At 41.9% G+C, this 25,787-nt stretch overlaps 1 protein-coding gene and 1 long non-coding RNA gene across 2 annotated transcripts in view; both read right to left on the minus strand.

Moving 5' to 3' along the window:
• The window catches only part of BCAS4 (breast carcinoma amplified sequence 4), a 56,000-nt gene extending 33,883 nt beyond the window's left edge, over positions 1–22,117 (minus strand). The window contains exons 1-4 of the mRNA XM_079980178.1: positions 21,774–22,117; positions 11,941–12,012; positions 5,488–5,589; positions 3,035–3,169 (exon numbers count right to left, since the gene is read on the minus strand). Of these exons, the coding sequence (XP_079836304.1) occupies positions 3,035–3,169; positions 5,488–5,589; positions 11,941–12,012; positions 21,774–21,971 (507 nt within the window). The 5' untranslated portion in view covers positions 21,972–22,117. The remainder of the gene's footprint in view (positions 1–3,034; positions 3,170–5,487; positions 5,590–11,940; positions 12,013–21,773) is intronic.
• On the minus strand, positions 15,780–18,965 carry LOC307218113. The gene is made up of 2 exons (XR_013839784.1): positions 18,251–18,965; positions 15,780–15,911 (listed from the first exon to the last, which is right to left on the minus strand). It is a non-coding gene; the product is annotated as an uncharacterized lncRNA (long non-coding RNA).
• Positions 22,118–25,787: the final 3,670 nt, after the last annotated feature.

Below are 25,787 nucleotides of genomic sequence, written 5' to 3' on the forward strand. Positions count from 1 at the left end.
TTAATATTTATTGATGCGGAGAAAGCCTTTGACAATATTTCGTGGAGCTTTATGAGGAAAAATTTGCAAGGGATGGGGGTTGGAGAAAGGTTTGGAAACGGTATAGGCGCGATTTACTCAGAACAGAAGGCGAAATTAATAGTGAATAATGCAGTAACGGAAGAAGTTAAGATAGAGAAAGGGACACGACAAGGCTGCCCAATTTCCCCTTTGCTTTTCATTTCAGTCCTGGAGGTCTTGCTGAATATGATTAGAAGGGACCAACAGATTCAGGGTATACAGGTCGGAGTTAAACACTATAAACTTAAAGCTTATGCAGATGACCTAGTACTGACGCTACAGGAGCCAATCCCTAGTTCTAAAAGAGCACTGGAAATAATACAAGAATTTGGTCGGGTGGCAGGTTTCAAATTGAATAAATCAAAAACTATGGTTTTAGAGAAAAATTTGACAGCAGTAGAGAAGGAAAGGTTTCAGGAAGAAACAGGTTTAATATTGGTGAAAAAAGTGAAATATCTAGGGGTGAACTTGACTTCGAAGAATGTAAATTTATTTAAAGATAATTATGAGAAGTGTTGGTCAGAAGTGAAAAAAGATCTTGAAATTTGGACAAACTTGAAACTTTCCTTACTGGGTAGAATTGCTGTTATCAAAATGAATGTATTGCCAAGAATGTTGTTTTTGTTTCAGACGCTACAAATCATTGACAAAATGGACTGTTTTGAGAAGTGGCAAAAAGAAATTTCTAGATTTGTCTGGCAGGGCAAAAAGCCCAGAATAAAATACAAAATTCTTACTGACGCAAAGGAAAGAGGGGGGTTTGCCCTGCCGGACTTCAAGTTATATTATGAAGCAGCAGCTTTTTGCTGGTTGAAGGATTGGCTACTTCTTGAAAACACGGATATTTTGGATCTGGAAGGATATGATAACGTTTTTGGGTGGCATGCATACTTGTGGTACGGTAAGGCTAAAGTGTACAAGACATTTAAAAACCATATTGTCAGGAAAGCATTGTTTAATGTCTGGATGAAATACAAAGATTTATTGGAAAATAAAACCCCTAGGTGGCTCTCACCTATGGAAGCAAAGGCCTTAAAAAAGCTTAATATGGAATCTAACTGGCCAAAATATTGGGAAATTCTGGAGCAGGAGGGAGATAAAATAAAATTGCAAAGCTATGAGAAACTTAAGGATAAGGTGCGAGACTGGTTACATTATTTTCAAATAAGAGAGGCCTATCATTTGGACAGGAAAATTGGTTTCCAGGTGGAAAAATCAAAGTTGGAAACAGAATTGTTAGAACCCAATGCTAAGATATTGTCGAGAATGTATAACTTGCTGTTGAAGTGGAATACTGAGGATGAAACGGTAAAATCTGCTATGATAAAATGGGCACAAGACGTTGGTCATAACATTATGTTTGTTGACTGGGAACAGTTGTGGACCACCGGTATGAAATTCACGGCATGTAATGCCTTAAGAGAGAATATTATGAAAATGATATATAGGTGGTACATGACCCCAGTCAAACTTGCAAAAATCTACCATTTGCCCGATAATAAATGTTGGAAATGCAAAGAAACTGAAGGGACATTCTTTCACCTTTGGTGGACGTGCCCAAGGATCAAGGCTTTCTGGGAGATGATTTATAATGAACTGAAAAAGGTATTTAAGTATACCTTCTTGAAGAAACCAGAGGCCTTTCTTCTGGGCATGGTCGGCCAATTGGTGCCAAAGAAGGATAGAACTTTCTTTATGTACGCTACAGCAGCAGCAAGAATACTCATCGCAAAGTATTGGAAGACACAAGATCTACCCACTCTGGAAGAATGGCAGATGCAAGTAATAGACTATATGGAACTGGCTGAAATGACCGGCAGAATTCGAGATCAAGGAGAAGAGCAGGTGGAAGAGGACTGGAAGAAGTTTAAAGTCTATTTACAAAAACACTGTAAAATCTTTGAAGGTTGAGGACATTGAAAAGGAAAGAAGGGGTTCTAGTGACTGAGTTAAATAAGAGCACAAAGGGAGGGATCAAGAATCAAAATGAACAAAGATTGAGCTTGCTGAACTAATTATTAAATAGAATACAAGATCGGGAGGCGGGTGGAAGTAAGGAAAATAAGGTTTTGAAGGTTATAATTGGAAAGTGAGGGATTTTTTTTTGTTTTTATATGTTAAAATCTCCTTTTTTCTCTTCTTTTTTTTTGTCTATGTTTTCTTTTCTTTTGTAATGTTTGTGAAAATTTTTCTTTTTGTAATGTTTGTGAAAATTTGCTTTTTTGTTCTTTTTTGTGAAAAATGCAATAAAAATTATTTAAAAAAAAAAATTTATAAATTTTGTTTCATTTCTATTAGGTTTTATCTTCATAAGGGCTTTCTTTAGATGAAAGGTGGGATAAAAAATTGTAAATAAATAGATAATAGTTTCTTGGGCTGCCATTGCAATGCCTGCACACAACTTGGCATGGAAAGAGACTAATCTGATGATTAAGAAATGGAGGTGTGTAAGGTACATAACTCAAGATTACTTGGGTAAGTGATATGAGCCATCTTTTTGTGGTCAAAATAGAGGTTGTATCCCAATGTCTCAGGTTCATGAACTGCTGCGCACTTGAATTCTAGCAGTGGTATGATGGACCAAATAATCATTTTGTCGGCACTTAAGATGTAAGTGGGAGGTGCATTTGAGGCCACAAATTGCAATTCTAAACAGGGCTCCATGTCTCTAAAAGTGATTCTCCACCCACTGTCAAAAAGCATCAATTCCAGGGAAGAAAGAAGCACATAGCAACATTCCACAACTCCCTGTTAGCAGTTAATAATTTCATTGTTTTATTCCACTGTATGCAAACCACTCTGGGAGCCCTTTTTTGGCTGAAGATTGGTTTAAATGCTCTAAATAAATATATAAATAAATATATATATAAATATAAACAAAGAGTAACACCAGATGAATGGGATAACTGTAAGGAGGTTATTTCAACAGGCATCCCCCCCCTCCTCCAATGCATCACAGAACTTTGACACTTACTTTTTTAAATGAAGGTGTAGCTACTGAGCCAAACAGCTTCTGCACAGTGTAGGGAAAGATGGCATGAGCCTTCTCCGCCTCAAGGACTTGTTCTTCTAGGAAAGAGACATGGTGTCCTGCCATTTTCACAAATGCCTAGAAATGCCAGAAGAGAATAATAATAATAATAATAATAATAATAATTTATACCCTGCCCATCTGGGCGGCTTCCAACAAAATATTAAAATACAATGGTCTGTTAAACATTAAAAGCTTCCCTAAACAAAAATAAAGCTAAACAGTCTCTTTTTTAACTTGGTTTCAGTGCTGCCCCAGTTTTATATCCCAGCTTTAAGAACATCTCTCCAGGGTCCCTGGTTCCTCCAATAACTCAGAGTAGTTTTTTGTGAGCAACGGTCATGCTAAATCAATGCACGACATGTGAAATGAAGAGGGCTGTACCAATTCTCCTCCTAGTCCAAGCAAAATTACTATGTATACAACAGAAAATAATACTTAGAATTTATTGGCCTCCACTACATCTGTACAGAAAAGGATTGTCGAAAACAGCATTTTCTTGGAGATGTAATAAGGATAGTGCTTCTTTGAAATACATGTTTTTACAATGTCCTATACTTACTAGGTTTTGGGAGAAAATAGTGGATTATGTAAACGGGAGTGTATGAAAAAAGCTAAAATGTTCAGAGGATAATATTCTTTTGAACTACATACCTACTATATGGAATTTGACAACTGGACATTAATATTAATAATAATACCTTAAAGCATATATAAAAGCATAATAAAAACATCAAGCATTAAAAACCTCCTGATTCTCCTTGACATCTGATGGGAGGGCATTTCACAGCGAGGGTGCCACTACCAAGAAGGCCCTCTGTCTGGCTCCAAGTAACTTCGCTTCTCACAGTGAGGGAACCAGCAGAAGACCCTTGGAGGACGACCTCAGTGTCCGGGCTGAGCAATTAATGAATTCATCAATGAATTCCCTGTGCCCTTACTATGGCCAAAAGACTGGTATTGCTGAACTAGAAAGATAAATGTGCAGATCCATTTATTAAAAGGACTGAAGATCTAACTACACTTGCCACCTATGAGTGGATTGCTTACAGATGTAGACTTTTGCATGGGCACATTCAAATGCTTTAATTAACTATGCAAATCTAATAGAATATAATAAGAAATGCAAATAGGTTCCTTCAACTATCATACACATAAATAATACTAACTTTCCAAACTCAATTGTGCTAGGAAGAATTTCCATCAGTGCACGCAGAGGTTGGGTTTGAAATTTAAGAATTTACAGTCCTGATAACACAAAGACTTCTGAGTCACTTAAAGTGATATTAAACAATGCCATATGTATATTGCCATGTTTTGCTGCAGAAGCAGACTTCCTCACAGCCATTACAAGAATGTGGCTTGTTAAAAAGAGAACATAATTCTGTTAAGTCACACAACCTTCCCTCACATAAACACCCGGCATTCACAACACACATGCACTGTGGAAGAGAGAAGCAAGCAAATTTGCTATCTAATAGAGTAAAAGAAGATGTATGAATGTTTGTGTGTATACAATACTTTATCTGTGTTCATTTATATTAACACACACAATCCTCATAATAATGCACACATGCCCATCACTCAACAAAACCATTCACACGCAACTACAGTAGTACCTCGGGTTAAGTACTTAATTCGTTCTGGAAGTCCGTTCTTAACCTGAAGCACCACTTTAGCTAATGGGGCCTCCTGCTGCTGCCGCGCCGCCGGAGCACGATTACTGTCCCCATCCTGAAGCAAAGTTCTTAACCCAAGGTACTATTTCTGGGTTAGCGGAGTCTGTAACCTGAAGTGTATGTAACCCGAGGTACCACTGTATCACATACATAGAACATTCACATTTTCAGTCTATCAGTTGACTTCAGGATTGGTTCAGCAGAGAAGACATCAGGTAGCACAAATGAACTGTACACTCCTCAAAGTGCCCTTGGGCCCTGTATGTAAATTCTAACACTTCTGAGTAGTTAGAATATTTATAAATGTCCCATGGATGAATCAATGGCCTAAGAGGTCTCATTTCAATCTACTGAAACCAGAGTTCTTGTAGCCAATAGCTATGAAGATTTTAAAGACTGCAGATTGTATTTACCTGAGTTTTTATTACCTGGTTTTTTTTTGGGGGGGGGAGGCTGACAAAAGCATTATATTACTGCAACTCTGCATGTTCTAGGCTTTAGTTTGATGCTTCACTGACGTCGTCACAGCATTCAAAAAACATGCAACAAGAATTAAAAGTTTCATCGTGTCAGTCCTGCAGAGAGCTGAATAATGTTTTCCTGTTTCTAGGCATGTGCACCAGATTTCTAGGCTCACTTTTAAATCTTCAACACAAACGCAGAAAAGAACTTTCACATGCATAATCTTCGGGACAATTACTTGATGTGATAACAAACCTCAAGCTTATCCACTTTGGTATAGATGCTGTTCATTTCTATCACCTTGGCTTTAATTAGTGGAATTGCCTCATCCAAGAGTTGGGATGTATTGCTTCTAATCTGTATAGACAAAGGGAGAAAAATCTGTATCAGAAAGCACTAACAATAAATACCAGACATATTTCACTCACTATTTAGAAACTGAAGTACTATTACTGTGTTTTATTTATTATATCAGTACTGTGCACTTTCCTTAAGAAAGTTAGCTTATACGTACAAATCTCCTGATGGCCTCCCGTTCAGTCCACACCTACATATCCTCAATGATGCTACAGTATCAAGTGCTCCGTTATGAATTGAGAACCACGAAAATATTCTCCAGATGTTGCTGCACTACATCTCCTGTTACTTGATGGGAGTACAACGTTGAGAGGACCACTGTTTCCCTACCTTTGCTTTTGAATCTGGGCACATGCATTTGCAACAAAAAACACATGTTTTCACACAATAATATAGATATTAGGTTTTCCGTTCACCCTTGTAGGAGAATGAATGCCATGTGTATCAAGTGACCATTGGGCTTCTCTAACTGACAATTAGTTGCCTTCAAAGCTATCCAGTGAAGACTCTGCATAATGCTAAGATAACATATTCTTTACTATAGCACTGCGGAACCTGAAGCACTCCAGATGTTGTCAGACTCCAGCTTCCATCTGTTCCACCTAGCATGGCCAATGGTCAGGGATAGTGGGCGTTGTCAGTGGCGTAGCGTGGGGGTGCAGGGGGGGCCGGCCGCACCGGCCGCAACATCTGGGGGTTAGGGTTAGGGGGCGCAAATCCACGGGTTAGGGGGCGCAAATTACTTGCCTTGCCCCGGGTGCTGACAACCCACGCTACGCCACTGGCCGTTGTAGTCATACAACATCTGGAGGGCCTCCCATTTCCCACCCTGCTTTACACCAACAAAAGATGAAGCAGACAAAGGTGGTATCATCACCATTTGACATCCCTTTGACCCAGGTCTTTGTTGTCCAAACATTTACAAAAGCAACAGAGCACTTCATGGAATAAACAAAGTTATGACGGCATAAACCATGGATAGGCAAACTAAGGCCCAGGGGCTGGATCTGGCCCAATCACCTTCTCAATCTGGCCCACGGATGGTCCAAGAATCAGTGTGTTTTTACATGAGTAGAATGTGTCCTTTTATTTTAAATGCATCTCTGGGTTATTTGTGGGGCTGGTGTTGTTACATGAGTAGAATGTGTCCTTTTATTTAAAATGCATCTCTGGGTTATTTGTGGGGCATAGGAATTAGTTCATCCCCCCGCCCCCCACCGCCAAAAAAATATATAGTCCAGCCCCCCACAAGGTCTGAGGGACAGTGGACGGGCCCCCTGCTGAAAAAGTTTGCTGACCCCTGGCATAAACTCTAATCCATGAAATTTTATGCTATAATAAAAATGTTAGTATTTGAGGTGCTTCAGAACTCTGTTGTTTTTGCAGCAGCAAACAAGCATGGCTAATTCTCTGGAAATATTTAAAAATCATTGGTTCAAGGACAAGGAAACGGAGCAGAGGTTAGAAACTGAGCCTTAATTTACCAAAGATAAGCAAGCGAAGGTTGCTTGTTAATGTTGAAAGAAGCAACCTCAAAAGGCCTTTTGCAAAGCCAACGTAAGTTTGAAATGTAGACAAAACAAGCAGATATTAATCTACAGAAGAACACTAAAGGTAAGCCCTAGAAGGTCAAAACAGGCATCTTCCTCCAGATGCAGAAATATATAAGAATCAAAGAATGATAGAATTATACTGTTGGAAGGGACCACGAGGATCATCTAGTTCAACCTCCTACAATGCAGAAATCTGTTCCTCAAGAAATAGAACACCTTTTTGCTAGAGAATAGCAGGTTGAATTAAGAACCATACCAACAAAGAAACCAACATAGAAATATGCAGCAAGCCCTTATTTACTCCTCACGCTTGCACCCCCTTTGCTAAAAAAGAAATTCCATTCTATCCTCCCCTCTTAGATAAAGAGAGAGTGTTGTGAACTCTGATGGGATCTTTTCTCCTCTCCTCTCCTCCCTTCCCCCATGGCAGGTTCTTGAAAAATAACATAATCCCTTTTCCCCGGGAGTAACCAAAACAAACTGAGCAAGGTAGGTCCTCCTAACTACCCCAATTGGTATTGGGTGGGTGGGTGAGAAGAGAGCAGAGGGTTCTGTGTTTATCAGGGAAACAACCAGTATGAAGAAGTTGCCACTACTACATGAGGGAGGATGCCTTTGATTTTTTTTATAAAAAGGAGGTGATCTGTCACTTCAAAATACTTTTAGAAAAACATACTTTTGTTTCTTCTTGCCCACATTATTTTTGTCCCACTGATCTGACACAGGATGAGAGAAGGCAGTAAAGTCTTTGTGTGTGCTGGTGCATGTGTCTGCCTGTGTTGAGACAGAATGACGGTTCTATTTTCCCTTTCCTCTTTTGTGTCTACATATTTCCCGCAGTGAGCCTCAAGCTTGCACACACTGCCCTTCCCAGCCAGCATGGCTGCAACAATTACTCTGGACATTTTCACTTCTGTTTTAGACCAACCAGTTTGCTGTGACATTCACACTCAGGAAACCTCGGATACAGTGGAACCTCGGGTTACGTACCGTCCTCCTTACAAATGCTTCGGGTAACGAGCTCCGCTAACCCGGAAGTAGATGTCCCTAGTTGCGAACTTTGCCCCGGGATGCGAGCGGAAGTCGTGTGCCAGAGATGCAGCAGCAGCGCCTCATGTTAAGAACGGTTTTGGCTTAAGAACGGACCTCCTGAACGAATTAAGTTCGTAACCAGAGGTACTACTGTAGTCTTAATTACACAAGACTGGCTCACATGTAACACTAAAAGAGCCTTCACAGATCCAGCGGCCTCCTGACGTTTTGGTCTACAGATCCCAGTTGGCGAACCCTATGCCAAACCATCAGGAGGGAACCAAAAAAAATGAAAGCGAAGATGTAGAGATCCCAAAACATGACTGATGGATGACCAGATGGGCTTAGGTATAAAACAACCTAGTGTGCCATTCTATATCTAAACCCTTCTGCTTCGTAGATTAAATGAAATAAGTCTCACCAGGTTTACTATGTTCAGCAAATCTAGCTTCCCTGGGCTAGAAATCATTACATCAGTAGGCTGTTTTTTAAAACCCTCAAAACATGAGACTTTGCTGATTAGTTCTGTTTCACACACCCTGCTGATCAAGGCTCTCACATCTACAAATACGTGAATTTGATAAAAATGTATGGCCGTGTAAAGAAAATCTGATGTCATACATGTCTAATGTGATGGATCTCATTTTATATATTTATATAACCAGCACTCTCAGTTCAGCCACATCTTTGCCCAAAGATTGTTTGAAGTTAGGATTCTCATAAATCACAGGAACCAACAAATTTATGCAAATATATAAAGAATCATTGAGCCCAATAACTGTAACAACTAAACATACCTAGAGAAGCAGGATACCGAAAGCAGTGAAACAAATTAATGTAGAATGTTTTATTGACTCACTAATTAAAACGATGCATCCATTTCTTCATGACAACAAACAGAAGGCTATAAATTCCTTGGTTTGTTTTTATGTGCAAAAATTGGAATGAATCTGAAAGATGACATGAAATTTTATTGGATACTATTTCATACACTGCTGAAAGGAAGCTGCCACTACAGGTATTTAGCACTGCCAAGCACTAATTCAGCAGACTATGCATAATGCTTTGATGCTGCCATAGCAAGTCAATAATTTGTACACAGCCTAATTATTCATACTTCAGATTCTCTAAAAATGTTTTCATGGGTAAAGCAAAGATGAAGCAAGCAAACAAACCCCCATTGAGGAAAGGGGTTTTTTTGGGGGGGGGGTCTCGAGGGAGCACTCAGTTTATTGAACCAACTTAAGTGATTTTTGAAAGTTTTAAATAGCTGAAATGCCAATAAAATGAAGTGTACCTCAAAACTCAGTATAGGCAAAAGTTTCAGTTAAACATTCCCTATAGGGAAAATGAAAAAAGAAGTGGCTATTCCTTCAGTGGCCCTGAAACTTGCAAAAATATTACAGAGCCACAAACTCTAACCATTTTGTTTGAACAGTTCCAAGCTTGAAACTTAAAGCACTATAATAAGATAGATCAGAATAAACCTTTGGCCACTTGCAGAGTTGAATCAATTTTCCGCATTCATTGAAATATTAAATCAGTAACATGGGAGTAAGCAACATTGCCCCTGTTCCAGCTATTATGAGCAACATAACTTTAAAGTCCCAAGAATAGTGGTTTGCGCAATTCCAAGCACTGGTACTTACCTTTAAAGGCAGCCCTACATGGCTTGGGACCTGGATAATGCTTTCACCTACATCAACCAGCCTGTACACTAAAATCTTCCCCAAAGGCCTTCCTCTAGGTGCTGCCGCCACCATTTGAAGCAAATGGGAGAGGGCCATTTTGGTTGTGACGAGTCGCTTACAGAGCCCTCTCCCTATGGAGGTTTGCCTGGCAAGAATGCAGATGTCGTTTAGATTCCCAGGCTTTTAACCTCCACTGTAATTTTCTCCTGCTGCAATAGTCAGTGTTGCCTTCTACTGTTTTTGCTTGTTACTGTTAAGCAAAATTTAGGAATGAAGGCAGTGTAAAAATGCTGTCTGCATGTGATAGTGCTGAAAACAATGGCAAAACTGCACTGGAAACCAAAAATCAGATTTAAAAACAAGCAGGATTTTAATTTACTCACCTATGGAGAGTTGTTTTGTTTCTTCAAATCACACAACTGTTTTCCGGCTTATGTAAACATTTAGACTAGTATCACAACCCTATCCATGATTACTCAAAAGTATCCTCCATTCAATTCAGTGAGGCTTACTTCCAGATAAGTGGGAAATAAGGATTTTGTGAGCTGCAACTGTCACAGGGAATTTAGATGTGGCAGAAGCCAGATACAGTGGTACCTTGGATTAAGTACTTAATTCGTTCTGGAGGTCCGTTCTTAACCTGAAACTGTTCTTAACCTGGAGCACCACTTTAGCTAATGGGGCCTCCTGCTGCCGCCGCGCCGCTGAAATACGATTTCTGTTCTCATCCTGAAGCAAAGTTCTTAACCTGAAGCACTATTTCTGGGTTAGTGGAGTCTGTAACCTGAAGCGTATATAACCTGAAGCGTATGTAACCCGAGGTACCACTGTATCAATAGTTGAACAGAAGACTAACTTACTGTTTCAGCATACAGCGGTACCTCTGGTTACGTACTTAATTTGTTCTGGAAGTCCGTTCTTAACCTGAAACCGTTCTTAACCTGAGGTACCACTTTAGCTAATGGGGCCTCCCACTGCTGCCGGGCCGCCACGCGATTTCTGTTCTCATCCTGAGGTAAAGTTCTTAACCCGAGGTACTACTTCCAGGTTAGCGGAGTCTGTAACCCAAAGCGTTTGTAACCCGAGGTACCACCATACTAATTATGTTACAAAAATATTTGATGTCTTTCTTGGGAAGAGCTGCTGCAGCATTGCTGCTTTGGGTGGGTTCGAGACATGTCATAATTTTCTTCATTTGCACTTTCCTAACTAATTCCTATTAAAAAGGGGCCAAGTTGGGCTGCTGTGACAACATATAGCAATTCCACTTCTCCTAAGCATTTCCAATCGCACTGCATATACTGCAGTGGTGAGGAAAGATGCTGATAGCATTCTTATCAATTGCAGCTTATCACTATTTTGTTGTCTCAAATGAGTTTGCGCCTTGTGGCAACCAGAAGACTGCATCATTATCAAAGCTATTATTCAGCCACCCCACCCCAAGTCTTAAACCATCAACTGGGGGGGACGCCAATCATCATGACAGGTCAGCATGGAACCTTCTGAGAAATGTGTTTTGCGACCCCACCAAATAATAAGGGCAGCAGTGCTAACAAGCAACTTTTCCCAAAATGACCTTTAGGTCTGTTGTACTGAATGCCACCGGACTTTAACCTCTCTGGAAATCTAGAAGAGGGAACATACAGAATGGGGTGTATGGGTGTGTGTGAGATGAACCTGTCAGAGTGCTTAAACAACAAAAGCCAGAAAGGCATGGGGATGATCTAGGTTCCTCGATGTGCGTGTGTGTGTTGTAAGGAGCACATTAAATTTACAAGCAGAGAGCACTAGTCTAGGCCCTTAAATATCAGTGCGCCAGAGTGCCACCTTGTGGCTAAACCATCGCTGTAATAAAAAACCATTTCAGGGAAGGTTGTAATCAAGATGGCTGCCTCGGGAAGAGAGAGAGAGAGAGAGAGAGCGTGTTCCCTCCCTCCCGTCACCACAGCTGCCTGCTGCCTTGCCTGAGCTGCCTGCATGGCTTCTGAAACACTCACAAGATGGCCTCCACAGGAGCCAAACAGAGACAACAGTTACAGTGTTCAAGGTCTACAGAGGTGGAGCTAAGTACATACCAGATCAGTCATGCCACAGAACTCATCCAGTCTTATTAACATCTCTTCTATAGACTCCTCTATTTCTTTCACCTGGAAACAAACAAACAATTTTAAGGAAGTTGCATCTATGAAAGAGCGAGGCGATCGCCTTCCAAGAATAGACATTAGCACGGTCTGCATTTCAATAAAGTTCAGCAATGCCACTCAGCTATTAAAAATAAACGCTGGTAATCAAATAAAATAATCATCTGCCATTTAGCAATTAAGTGTCACGCACAGGCACGCGGGCACAAAATCAAGGTTTTTCAAGAAATAGGCTACATTTTCAAAACGGATCGCCTCTGAAGTTTCAAGACTGCCCATGGCAATTCTCAAGCATACAATACCTTCAAATTTTGAAAAAACAAAATAAAAAATTCCTTCCAGTAGCACCTTAAAGACCAGCTAAGTTAGGTTAACTAAGTTAAAGACCAACTCAGAAGGGTGGTGGGATTGGGTGATTGGCAGATAGCTGTGATGAGCCTGTTGACGACTCTTAACGACTGCCAATCACCCAATCCCACCACCCTTCTGAGTAATACCCCTCCCCACCTTCTCACTATATAGAAGGGTCTGGTGACTTCTGTTTCAGTGTATCTGAAGAAGTGTGCATGCACACGAAAGCTCATACCAAGAACTAACTTAGTTGGTCTTTAAGGTGCTACTGGAAGGAATTTTTTATTTTGTTTTGACTATGGCAGACCAACACGGCTACCTATCTGTAACTTCAAATTTTGAGTATTTCCTGCTTGGACAGTCTGCACACATTATAGTTGGTACGTTGCTGAGACATAGGTCTACTGTCTGAGAACAGATCAATTTTTAAAAATGGAAATCACATTTAAGTTGATGGTGCTTTTAAAGAACCCAAATTATTTCTCCATTTTACAGCGATCACTCTTGAGAGCAATTTTAGACAAATACAAATCTTAGTTGAGTTTTTAAACTTGGATGTTCACTTCTTTCAGAGTGGGATTTCCAAGGAAGTATTTCTATTGTATAGTTAGCAAAAGCAACAGAAACTCTTGGGATAGCATGTTGTGGAAAGGAAAATAAGTGAGGAGGTTTGGCCACTGGCAACATCTATCTTCTCTCTTTTGTGCTGATGGAAGTTTAGAACTTCTGTGTATACTTATAGAATGGTGACATTTTCTCTAAAATTGCTGTTTGGAAGACAATTTCAGAGTTAACAGTCTCAGCAGCCAATCATTCACACTCGTAAAAGTTTGACCACTTTAAAAATTGAACAGGTTACTTAGGGTCTTGAAGTGAATACAGTCATACCTCGGGGGTTGAAGTTGCTTCAGGTTGAGCGTTTTCGGGTTGCACTCCGCGGTGACGCGGAAGTAACGGAATGTGTTACTTCCGGGTTTCGCTGCTCACGCATGCGTAGACGGTCAAAATGACATCACGCGCATGCGCAGAAGCAGCGAATTGTGACCCATGCATGCGCAGACACGGGTTGCGTTTGCTTCAGGATACGAACAGGGCTCCGGAATGGTTCCCGTTCGTATCCAGAGGTAGCACTGTATAAAGAGAGAATCCTGGTGAAAACTAGTTTTCTCTACCCACCTCTGGATCATCTTAGGACTGGTGTAGACAACCTGGGATACAACCTCAGATTTATAGCCCACCCCACTCAGGGTCGGCAAGTAAACCAAAATGTAATGAAAATAAAGGAAAACCATTAATTTAATGATTTTTTCATAGCATTTCTCAACTTAACCCATAAATAATATGGCCTGAGTCTTAACCATAGTTGACCAAGGCTAGTAGCTTTGTCACAAACTGCCCTCTTGCCAGCATAGATACCTTGCCTTAACCATGGCTCATGCTAACCGAGGTTACTGTGTTAACCATAGTTCCAAAATCATATTAAGATCCATAAAAGGTAAAGGTAAAGGGACCCCTGACCATTCGGTCCAGTCATGGCCGACTCTGGGGTTGTGGCACTCATCTCGCTTTATTGGCCGAGGGAGCCGGCGTAAAGCTTCTGGGTCATGTGGCCAGCATGACTAAGCCGCTTCTGGCAAACCAGAGCAGCGCACGGAAACGCCGTTTACCTTCCCGCTGGAGCGGTACCTATTTATCTACTTGCACTTTGATGTGCTTTCAAACTGCTAGGTTGGCAGGAGCAGGGACTGAGCAATGGAAGCTCACCCCGTCGCGGGGATTCGAACCGCTGACCTTCGGATCGGCAAGTCCTAGGCTCTGTGGTTTAACCTACAGCGCCACCCGCGTCCCGCATTAAGATCCATACTGACTGCCTAATAGCTTCCGAGCCAAGTTCAAAGATTTGCTGCTGACATATCAGGCCCTAAACAAGCTGGGACCAGTTTACCAAACTTTCTGCCCCAGTACGGACTAAGGGTGGTATCCAACCAACCTGTTGAACCAGTGCAAGGATTTAATACAGAATAAGTGAATTAGGGTTGCCCACTGTTCAAGATCAAAACCCTCTTTATAATTTCATATCGCAGTTTTGCCACAGAGATATTACCCCTTGAGATAAAAACACAATAGTTATAGTATGGGGATGAAAAATTATAAGACTGAAGGGATTTGATGGAAAAATTTTCAGCTCCAAAACATTGCCACCAATGTGATATTGCAGGCTTTTCTTTAAACGTGTAGGCAACACCTCAACCATTTAGTAAACCAATAGCTTTATTTTAAAACAACGAATCAAAAGGTATTCATAGGGAATTCTTTGAAGAAGGCACTTCCTATAATGTCTCTGTGCAAGTATTCAAATAAATATTTTGATTATTTCTATATAGAATTATTTCTATATCACCAGACATTAAAAGAAACCAACATGGGCAGTGAACAATATAAAATTATTAATAAGATTACATCAAGAACTCAATAAATCAGGAGAATAACTCAATTTAACTGGATCACCTCTTAGGGAAAGCATGGGCGAACAAATATGTTTTAAGTAGGCACCTAAACGCCCTGTGGGTTAAACCACAGAGCCTAGGACTTACTGATCAGAAGGTCGGCGGTTCGAATCCCCGTGACGGGGTGAGCTCCCGTTGCTCGGTCCCTGCTCCTGCCAACCTAGCAGTTCGAAAGCACGTCAAAGTGCAAGTAGATAAATACGTACCACTCCGGCGGGAAGGTAAACGGCATTTCCATGCGCTGCTCTGGTTCGCCAGAAGCGGCTTAGTCATGCTGGCCACATGACCCGGAAGCTGTATGCCGGCTCCCTTGGCCAATAAACTGAGATGAGTGCCGCAACCCCAGAGTCGACCACGACTGGACCTAATGGTCAGGGGTCCCTTTACCTTTACCTAAACACCAATACTGTAGGCACCTGACTACAGGTGAAATTTCAAACAGCAGGCGACACAACACTAAAAGCCATTTTTGTGTGGACTTAAGAGCATGCAGCACTACTTAAGAGCATTTATTTCAAAGATCCAAGTGACCAGACAGAGGCATATAAATCCTGGCGACCCCAATTTGCTTGGGGCTTTATTTGCTAAGAGAAAGACCTTAAACATGGCCAACTAGCTTATTGACAAGTCAGTGCTGTTCTCTCAGCAGTGGTGTTACATGTTGTTGAAAGGACTCCTCCTTGAACAACTTCGCTGCTGCATTCTGCACCAGCTGCAGCTTCCATCCAACTTAAAGGAAAGATGCATATAGAGTGCATTGCTGTAATTTAATGGTTGCTGACTTTCTCAGGCATATGGGCACATTTCTGAGAATGTATTCTGGATACCAAACATAAAATGGCTACGATGCAGTGAGACACAGCACAAAGTAGCTGCTGCATCCAAAGGCGCAGAAAAAGAGGCATGGCAGCACAATTGTGCAAATATGGAAAACTTTAATTTAAAAACTGCTTGAAACATGCAAACAGCCAAACACATTCTTAGAATCTCCTTTTCCAAGCATTATTCAGTCTTATCTGTTGCTGGTGAGGTGTTGAAGATTTAAAGCTAGAAGAATATAAATAAAACGTGTTTCAAAATTATTATTGAACTCGGTTACTGAATGAATATAAATACATGCACTATCTATCACAAATGAAAAGATTTGTTTAATTCCGGCTGGCTAGTAATCATGCTATTTTTATTATTTAAATAATTTTTATTCCACTCCTCAGCCAGAAAAGGCTTCCAGAGTGGCCATTCAGGTCGCTAAAAAGAATAAAACACAGAACCCCAGTCTTACAACCTGGAAAGGTATGGCACAAAAGGAAAATGAATTGGGAGGGAGGAGGAAATGATCAAATGCAAGTAGAAGTTATTTGCTACAAAAGTATGAACACACAGAATAGAAGAGAGTAACTGATGAGAGACAACACACCAGAGTTGTGGTTGAAAAACACTGCCCCAGCCTTGCTGACTGTATAGACTATGCTGCCTTTTACGGGTGACAAGCTTTTGAAAAGCACAGAATTCTACTTCAAGGAAGAATAAAAACAGAAAGAGTTGTAAACCAAGGAACAGACTTACTACTCTCACAAACTGGGACCACACCCATTTTAAATTATTCTGTCATCAATGCAAGGGGGGGGGGTGGAATCTTGCAAGTACTGTACTCAAAATGTGCAAGTACTGTGGGTATGTGGCCTTAGGTTCTCACTTGTCTTTGGCATTGCTCATTTAGTCCCATAAACAAAAACTCATCTCAAACAGAAGAGAATCAGAAAATAACAGCAGCAGGTTGCATTAATGTTTTAGCTTGTGCCAGCAGCTTGTTTGCTAAATTAAAATAAAATAAAATAAAATAAAATAAAATAAAATAAAATAAAATAAAATAAAATAAAATAAAATAATATAATATAATATAATATAATATAATATAATATAATATAATATAATAATATAATATACCAACACTATCATACCATTGCTAAAGCCTATACAGGTACTTACTACATTATTTCACCACTTCCTGACATTAAAATAGAGCAAGTATATTTTTGCAAGCATGAGGTTCAACTACATGATATGTCAGTTACTTATAGTGCTTATAGATTCTATGAAAAAGAACATCAGAATGTACATATAGGAAACAAAACAATGGTTAAACCACAGCAAAATGAATACTGAGGTCCATAGCTCAGTGGTAGAGCCCCCTGCATTGCAAGCGGAAGGTCACTGCTTCAATCCCGGCATCTCCAGGTAAAACAGGAAAAGACTCCTACCTAAAATCCTAGAGAGCTGCTGCCAGTCAGTGTAGAAAATATTGAGCTAGGCAAACAAACAGTCAGACTCAGTATGAGGCAGCTTCCTATGTTCCTAATGCAAGTTCATAGCGTTTTACCCATGGCAATGTCTAAGTCAAAAGCAAGGAGTATGTGATGTTTCTTTTAGCTTCCATTTTAGCAAAGTTTATTGAAAAGCTGGAACCTTGGTATTTTTAGATTAAAATCCAAGCAGTATAATCTACATCAAATCCATTGCAGGAAACCTATAGCTTCACACCTGGAGAATCTTGAGATCCAATCATATAATGAGATTGGTTCCTATGGAAACATGCCGAGTTACATGTTTCAATACTTTTACTATAGGATTTTGTGTATCCTTCCTGTCTGAGAGTTGGATTTAAAAAAGGAACACTATTAAATCATTAAGGAGACTCTGCACACATAATATTTTAACATCCTTAGCATCGTTCTGTACGTTGCCTTGAGCAGTATTAGACATGTGACGTACACATACAGTCATACCTCGGGAGTCAAAGGGAATCTGTTCCAGAAGTCCGTTCAACTTCCAAAACGTTTGGAAACCAAAGCACTGCTTCCGATTGGCTGCAGGAAGCTTCTGTCAGACGTTCGGCTTCCAAAAATAGTTCACAAATTGGAACACTCACTCCCAGGTTTGCGGCGTTTGGGAGCCTAAACTTTCGAGAACTAAGCTGTTCAAAAACCAAGGTACGACTGTATATTAAACAACATTTCAGGGGCAGAACGGAAATTGTACACAATTCAAAAATTAGTAACTGTGCACAGTTCTGTGCCAAGTGACACATTTCAGTCACATAAGACCCAAAACAGTAGCACAAAGGGCTTTAGCATCTCTATATGTGGCACCACACGAACCCTGCAATTCCCCCAACTGGAGGGGGTCAAAGGAACATTTGTATCACATTCAATTCAGGCAGAACCAAGGTGCATTTAGACTTTTTTAACCAAGATAGATCTGTACGCTCTGTAGTTAGTAGCCATGGTACTGGAATGATATGGATTCACTTGGTCAGTTCAGAGTAAAAAAAAAGCAGGGTCTAAAAGGCACAAGTAAACCAACACAGCTTCAGCTGTACAACTTACATTACTCTTAGCATTGCAGCCACCATGGAATGAACCCTTAAGATACAATAAGAAGGCGGGGGGGGGGCAGCATGGACCTCAACACAGCCTTCATCCTATTCTCTCCCTAGGCCAGTCTGGGCACATTCAACAATACTGCTGCAAATCACAAAAACAGGAAAGGGACGCTGAGCCTGCAGCTCATTCATTCATCTTTCTCCTAGTGAATCTGAAGATTTGTATTTGTCAAAGTACATTAAACACACAAAACATTTTCAGACATCTGCATGTGGTTATTTAACGTGAATCTGCTAAAATATGTATTAAAAATGACTATTAGGTGACAGACAAATTAACATATCTATTCTACAGCAATACAAAAGAGAAATGAACACACACAAAAACACAATAAACAAACAACAAACACCGGATCTTTTGCAACCTTCAAAGCTAATAGATTTCTCTTTCCCCTTCTAATTTTTTTGCTGTATTCTTTTTATTCTTATTCTTATTCCTTATGTATGGTTTAATAGATCTGGGGTGGCTAAGCTACAGCCCCCCAGACACTGCTGAACTGCAACTTCTGTCATCGCTGGGCCACTGGCCTATTGCAGTTTGAACCCCTTCAGATATACTGTGCAGATGTGCTCTAGCAGCAGCACCATCTGCAACAGCAATTTGCTGCAGTTGCTCCCCCCAAGGAGTGATTGCTACTGTTGATTTACCGTATTTTTCGCCCTATAGGACACACCGGCCCATAGGACGCACCTGGATTTGGGGGGGGGGAGAGGAAATAAAGGGGAAAAAATTTATTTCCCCCCCCCCCAGGCGCGGGGCTGGGGCGGGGGAAGCCCGAGCTCCCCCTTCCCCCAGCCCCCAGAACGGGACCCAGAGCCATGCCGAAGCTGCGTGCAGCTTTGGCATCGCTCTGGGAGCTTGCGGGGCTGGAGGAGGGGGAAGCCCTCCGCCAGCCTTCTAAACAAGTTGGAGGACAGCGGAAAGGCGCGCTGCACCTCTCCCGCTGTCCCCCGAGTTTGTGGGCTGGCGACGGGGAGGAGCAGGCTTCTCCCCCCCGCCAGCCTTCTAACCAAGTCGGGGGACAGCGGGAAAGGTGCGCTGCGCCTCCCGCTGTCCCCCGAGTTTGTGGGGCTGGCGGTGGGGCTCTCCTGAAGCCTGGAGAGCGAGAGGGGTCGGTGTACACCGACCCCTCTCACTCTCCAGGCTTCAGCAAAAGCCTGCATTCGCCCCATAGGACGCACACACATTTCGCCTTCATTTTTGGAGGGGAAAAAGTGTGTCCTATAGGGCGAAAAATACAGTACCTCTTCTTGCCCCATATCACAGATAAACCAAGGGTAGCGCTGCCAGCTCCTGGGCACTGCTCTTTGTGGTGTCTGTCCCCACCTAGCAGATGGAACGCCAACACAGAAAGGAATCAGGGTGTATTACCTGTGACAGTACAACTTTGGTATTTTCTCAGCTCCACTGACAGATACCTCCTGCTCTTGAACTGTTTCTATTCCAACTTGTCCTTATAAGACCTGCTATTTAATTTAAATAACTGGTACCCGAGTTTGCTTTTTTCATCATTCCTCCCTGTCCCTTTTCCTTTTATGTCATGTCTTTAAAACTATTAAGAATAAGAACAGGGGTCGTCCTGTTTTAAATGACTGCATATAAGCCACTTTGGGAGCCTTCTGGAAGTTACATTCTAAATAAATAAATAAAACCTTTTTTTATAGTGCAACTATGCACATGCTGACACAGAAGCAAGTCTGGGTGCATACAGCAGCATACTTTGCATGCAGGTCCAAATTTCCATTCCTGGCATCTATATACATCTTATACTGTACTCTGTACAAGGCAGCTTCTTGTATTATTTCTAGATAAACGGGCACAGCGCTGTAACCTTAGGATATAAAATTAATTTTTATAACATTAACTGACATCTGCAAGCAGATGTGTCTGTGCGTATGGAATTCTTTAGCTTTCCTATGCTTCAACAAACACTGAAGGGAAGGTGGCTAACCGTTAGCTTTGGTGGCGATCATAGCTTTTTTAAAAAAAGAAAATGTGTTTATGTTTTACTAAGTAGTTTGTTTGTTTGTTTGTTTTACTGCATTGAGGCTTTCTCTGAATTTCAGCCACCCAGACAGCCCAGCTTGGTAGAGGAGGTGGGACAGAAATCTTAAATAATAAAGTGGTTTGATTTTAAAAAGATAAAGGCTGCCTTCACCAATCACACATGCTCCCAGTTTATTTATCTGCTCTTCTAAGAATAGCAGTGTCAAATAAGTTTGTGTATAGCAGAACTTCTTTGCTTGATAATGTTAACTAACCATTCCTCAATTATTTTCCAGGTTGCATTTATGTATTAAGACAGACCATCAGAAAGCCAACTAGCTCAAGTTAATTAGTTTGGCTCCACACAGAATTGCTTTTACAGAATTAAGACCACCTTCCTGGACAGCTGCTATAAGAAGCTGCCTTTGGAAGAGGGTTTCTGAGTGGGTTTAAGACAGTTATATAAAATGTTATTGACCACATTCCTTTATATAAAGATTATTATTAAAAAATCAGGAAATGTTGTCCCATCAAGTGGGAGTTGAGTGTACTTATTTGTTTATTTATTTAATAACATCTTATATACTACTTGATTGTTGTAGAAGAAACCTCAAAGCAGCTTAAAAAAGATAGCACAATAAAATGATCACGTAAAATATTACAACCCTAATTAAAAACATACATAAAGTTAATACCAGAATAGATTAAAATGAACTAAAACTAATACAAACTTTCTAAATATCTGCGTAGGCTTGTCTAAATAAGAATGTCTTCGGCAGGCACAAAGAAGAATACCGTTGCAGGACAAGGGAAATAATGCAACCTTGCCTATTTTCTCTATTTGCACTGGCTGCCAGGAAAATAAGACCCAAATTTGTGCCTCAACTCTGAATGGATCCCCACCTCCATGCCCACCCCCTGCTTTCCTTTGTTATGGCTTAGCTTAGAATTATAGAATCGCAGAAGGGTAGAGCTGAAAGGGACCCCAGGGTCATCTAGTCCAACCCCCTGAAATGCAGGAATCGCAGCCAAAGCCTCCCTGACAGAGGCCTCTGCATAAAAGCCTCTCGTGGGAGTCCACCCCAAATGACTCTTACTGTTAGTTTAGTATTCCATTGTGTGTGTTTGTATCTAAATATGTGTGTGTGTACACGTGTACACACACCCACACACAAAATGATAGGATACTAAACGAAGCCTGGCATCTATCTATGTGTGTGTGAACGTATACACCCCCCCCCCCACAGACACGCGTCACCCCCCGCAGCGTGGCTTTCAAAGTCTCAATACGCCTCACACATCCGCCAGAGACAAACGAATCCAACCCCAACCCCAACCCCCCCCACAAATATTTTGGCGGGAACCCCACCCCCGCCGCCACGCCCACCTGTCCTTCCCACCACCGTAGCTAAGCAACGCTTCCCCCTCCCCCGCCCTCCGCGGGCGACCCCTCAGCCGCGGCCGTTAACCGCCCACACACCTCCTCGCGCCCCTCTCGCCCCGCCTCAGGGGCCAGGTAGAGGGCGAACTGCCGAGCCTCGCGCTCCGCTTCTTCTTCCGCCGCCTCCTCTGCCCTCAGCTGGGGCTCCCCGTGGCCGCCTCCCTCCTCAGCTGAGGGGGACAAGGTCGACGACGAGGCTGAGGCTTCCTCCCGCTCCGAGGCCGCCGCGGCGCTCATGGCGGCCGCCGGCAGTCGACTGGGCCCGGAGGCCGCGGGTAACGGCTTCTCCAGCCCCGGCTCAGGAACCCCGCCGCAGCCAAGCGCCGCGGGCCGGATCCGAAGTGGCTCCCTTTTTGCTGGGGCCGCGGGGCGAGCTCGGGGCGCCCCCTAGCGGCGGCGGCGCGGAAGTGCTGCTCCTCCCGCCCAAAGGGGGAGAGGCGAGCGGCGGCGGCGCCACCACCCATCGCCCTCGATTTTGCCTTCCCCCTCGCACGGGTGGGGAACCTGTGTCTCTCTCCAGACCCCCGTTGGAAGACGGGTCCCATCGGGGCCAGGGTGAAGCAGCCACCTCGGGCGGAGGAAGCACAGGCTCGCAGACTCGGAAGGGACACCGAGGGTCATCTAGTCCAACCCCCTGCAATGCAAGAATCTTTTGTCCAAGGATGGGCTCGAACCCGCGACCCTGAGATTAAGAGTCTCAAGCTCTACCCAACTGAGCTGACCCAAGGCAGCGCCTGGCAGGGAAATGTCCACACAGATATCTTGTGCCGCCAGCACACAAGCTAAGGGGGTAAGGGATGCTGTGGCAGGGCAAGGCAGCACTCCCTGTTTCACATCAAACAGTAATTATCTAACCCATGCAATAACCAATAGCTCATCATATGGAAAGATCATTTGACAAAATTAGACCATTGCAGTTGAGCAGTCAGAATGCACTGCCTTCCTTCTTCTCTATAAAGGGACCCTTGACCGTTAGGTCCAGTTGCGGCCGACTCTGGGGTTGCGGCGCTCATCTCGCTTTATTGGCCAAGGGAGCTGGCATACAGCTTCCGGGTCATGTGGCCAGCATGACTAAGCCGTTTCTGGCGAGCCAGAGCAGCGCACGGAAACGGCATTTACCTTCCCGCCGGAGCGGTACCTATTTATCTACTTGCACTTTGACGTGCTTTCGAACTGCTAGGTTGGCAGGAGCTGGGACCGAACAACGGGAGCTCACCCCATCACAGGGATTCGAACCGCCGACCTTCTGATCGGCAAGTCCTAGGCTCCGTGGTTTAAGCCACAATGCCACCCGCGTCCCTCCTCCTTTATATCATTGCACAAATGTCTGGCTGTTCACTAATTACAATGCAATCTTTAAATGCGTGGCTATTCAGGCATAAGCTCTGCCAAGTTTGAAGGGACTTCCGGGGAAGTGTACTTAGGTTGTTTGGTGTTATGTTGTAGAGACTGCCTATTCTGGTGAGAACAAAAATGAACATTTTTTGAAATATTTCAAATATTTTCTGTGGGTATAGTAACTGTACACCTGATTATCTGCTCCTTTGTTCATTTAACTGTTGCGTTTGTATGATACCTTTCTGCCAAGACACCTTGGGGTGGTTAAGAATTTGAAATATTAAAATAAATAATGAAAAACTCTTTTCAGGTGGTGGAGGATACTTTCAGGTGTTTATTATGGGATTGGTTTCCTAGCCCAGATTACATTTCCTGCCTCCCACCCCATTCTGTTTGTTCTAGAGTTCTTGGATTTGTTTGTTTGTTTAACCCAACAGCTTTTTGTTGTGTTCCTTTGGTAGCTGCAAGACAGACAAGAACACAGCAGGTGGAGCTTTCCCTTCTCCACTATACAGTGATGGGGAAGCTGTAACTGCTGTAGAGAAGAATAAGAATGCAGACTTTACATGCAGCATGATGCTTTGCATGCTTGCTCAGAGATTGCCCACGGAGTTCAGTGAAATTTACTTCCAAATATTTGGAAACAGGATTACAACCTAAATTATATATGTCAGTATTTAAAGGCAGAAGCCTATGTGCACTGAAACAGTAGACACAACCTGAACAACAGGCAAACACAACTGGCCAAATGCAAAAATGTCCCTTTATGCAGATAGCAGACACTGAAAGTTTTAAGGAGCATGAAGGTATTCCCAGAAATTTTTTTACACACTCCAACATCAACCATGCTTGCCCTAGTCTAGGACCAGCAGCAAGATTCTTTACATAATGGATGTGGGTGGAGACTTGTTCATAGAACAAGCATAATTTACACTGACCTGTCACCAAAAGAAATTGCACACAATAGACATTAAGACTTAGCCCCACTCATTTTATAAATTTATTGCTGACCCGTTCAGATAGTGAATATGTATATGTCTCTGTCTGGACATACAGTGATATGTATATTATTTTAGCAAAATAAATAAATACTTTAAAAAATATTGAGATGTGCCTCTATATTTGTCTGCTGGACTTATATATAAATCTTAGGCACAATTTTGTAGCCTTTAGTGGAACCTGAGATTATTACTGTACTTCCACCTTTTGTTCCTTTTTTTGCACTAGATATGCCCTAACCTAATTAAATCTGTTTAACAATGTTTCATCTTCAAGTTATTACAGGCTGAAGATTTTCACAGGGCATAGCAACATCGTTTTCTCTGTCTGTGGTTTTGTTCTACTTTTCATCCTATCTGATGTTGATCAACTGTAATTTTTGCCCATTTCTTTGTAACATTTTTGTTGGACCTGTTAAAGGTATAAAAGTAACCTACTGTTACTTTTTGGATTCTGCCCTCCACTCCAAATGATCCAACATGGCAGCCTGCTATGTTATACCTTTAGGTTGTTGCACTTTCCTGGAATGTGAATTCATTTTCTGAAAGGGCAATTTCTCTCTCAATTCTTTGACTGATGTTTGAAAGCAAAGATTACTGGCAATGTTTACTCATGTCAGTAACATGCTCACCATCTGCAAGAGGAGGAAGATCTGGCTGTTTCCTTATAGCTTGGTCTAACAAATTACTTACTGGGTATTAAGAAATAATTGGGCATCACAAGGGAGACATCTTATGATAAGATTTAAACTGCTTTACTTCAAAGTGATTACATTCTCAGGACTTAACCAAGTTGGCACGTTACCTCGCAGAACCTCTTCAAAATGAGGGAGTACACAGAGTAACTTTCTCATAATCTATTATAGAATTCCCTAAAGTTTGACATTGCCAACATATTTTCACTGGCAGGCAAGATTTGTTTTAAAAAGGAGCCATCTAATCTTAAATACATGGGGTGGGTTTTTTTAAAAAAGAGAATCAAGGCTTAAATTTCTAATTAGCCCCTTACTCAAGGCACTGGAGGCTAAAATTTCTTAATTATCAGAACAGTTGAACAATGGAACCAATTACCTGGGGGAGGGTGTCTCCCATGCTGGGGTTCTTCGATCTTTCTATCCAATTTCCTACAATTTTCCAACTCCAAAGACTACCCATAGTGAGTACATGTAAGCCTCAGCCTCTCCTTGTTTCTCCTGGGGAGTTAGGGGAGGAAAAACAGTAACCCATAAGGAAGAAAAGAGAATCCTGTTTCTCTCCCACATTAAATGAAATATTCATTTCATATTCCCACTAGTATATATTGATATTTCTCTCGTTTCTCAGCGATGCCATTCTGGCTGCAATGGAATCGCCCACCAACTGAGTTTGCTAATAAGAAGAGTCATTTTGTGGTAAATATAAAAAATCTAGTGAATACTTCACTGGCATTTTTAGTAATCCTTAAGATGTTAGGTGGCTAATGGAAAATGTATTAAAAAATACACAGAATTTACTGGTACTGGTAATTTTGAAACTAAGTTGGAGTTCCTCAGTAAGTGATGAAATTCCTCCCCATTTTCACCATTTATTGGTGAAGGCAGTGGCGGATGCTGGCACCTCAAATTTCAGGGGCACCCTGTGCGACACCAAAATCTGCTCCAACAACTTGATACCAAGGCTGAAGAGCACCAGCCTAAAGCACTTGAAATAAATCTGCTCATGGTCAGATGAGTATTGG

Source organism: Podarcis cretensis (assembly GCF_951804945.1).
Source record: "Podarcis cretensis genome assembly, chromosome: 6".
In the NCBI taxonomy this organism is placed as follows: Eukaryota; Metazoa; Chordata; class Lepidosauria; order Squamata; family Lacertidae; genus Podarcis; species Podarcis cretensis.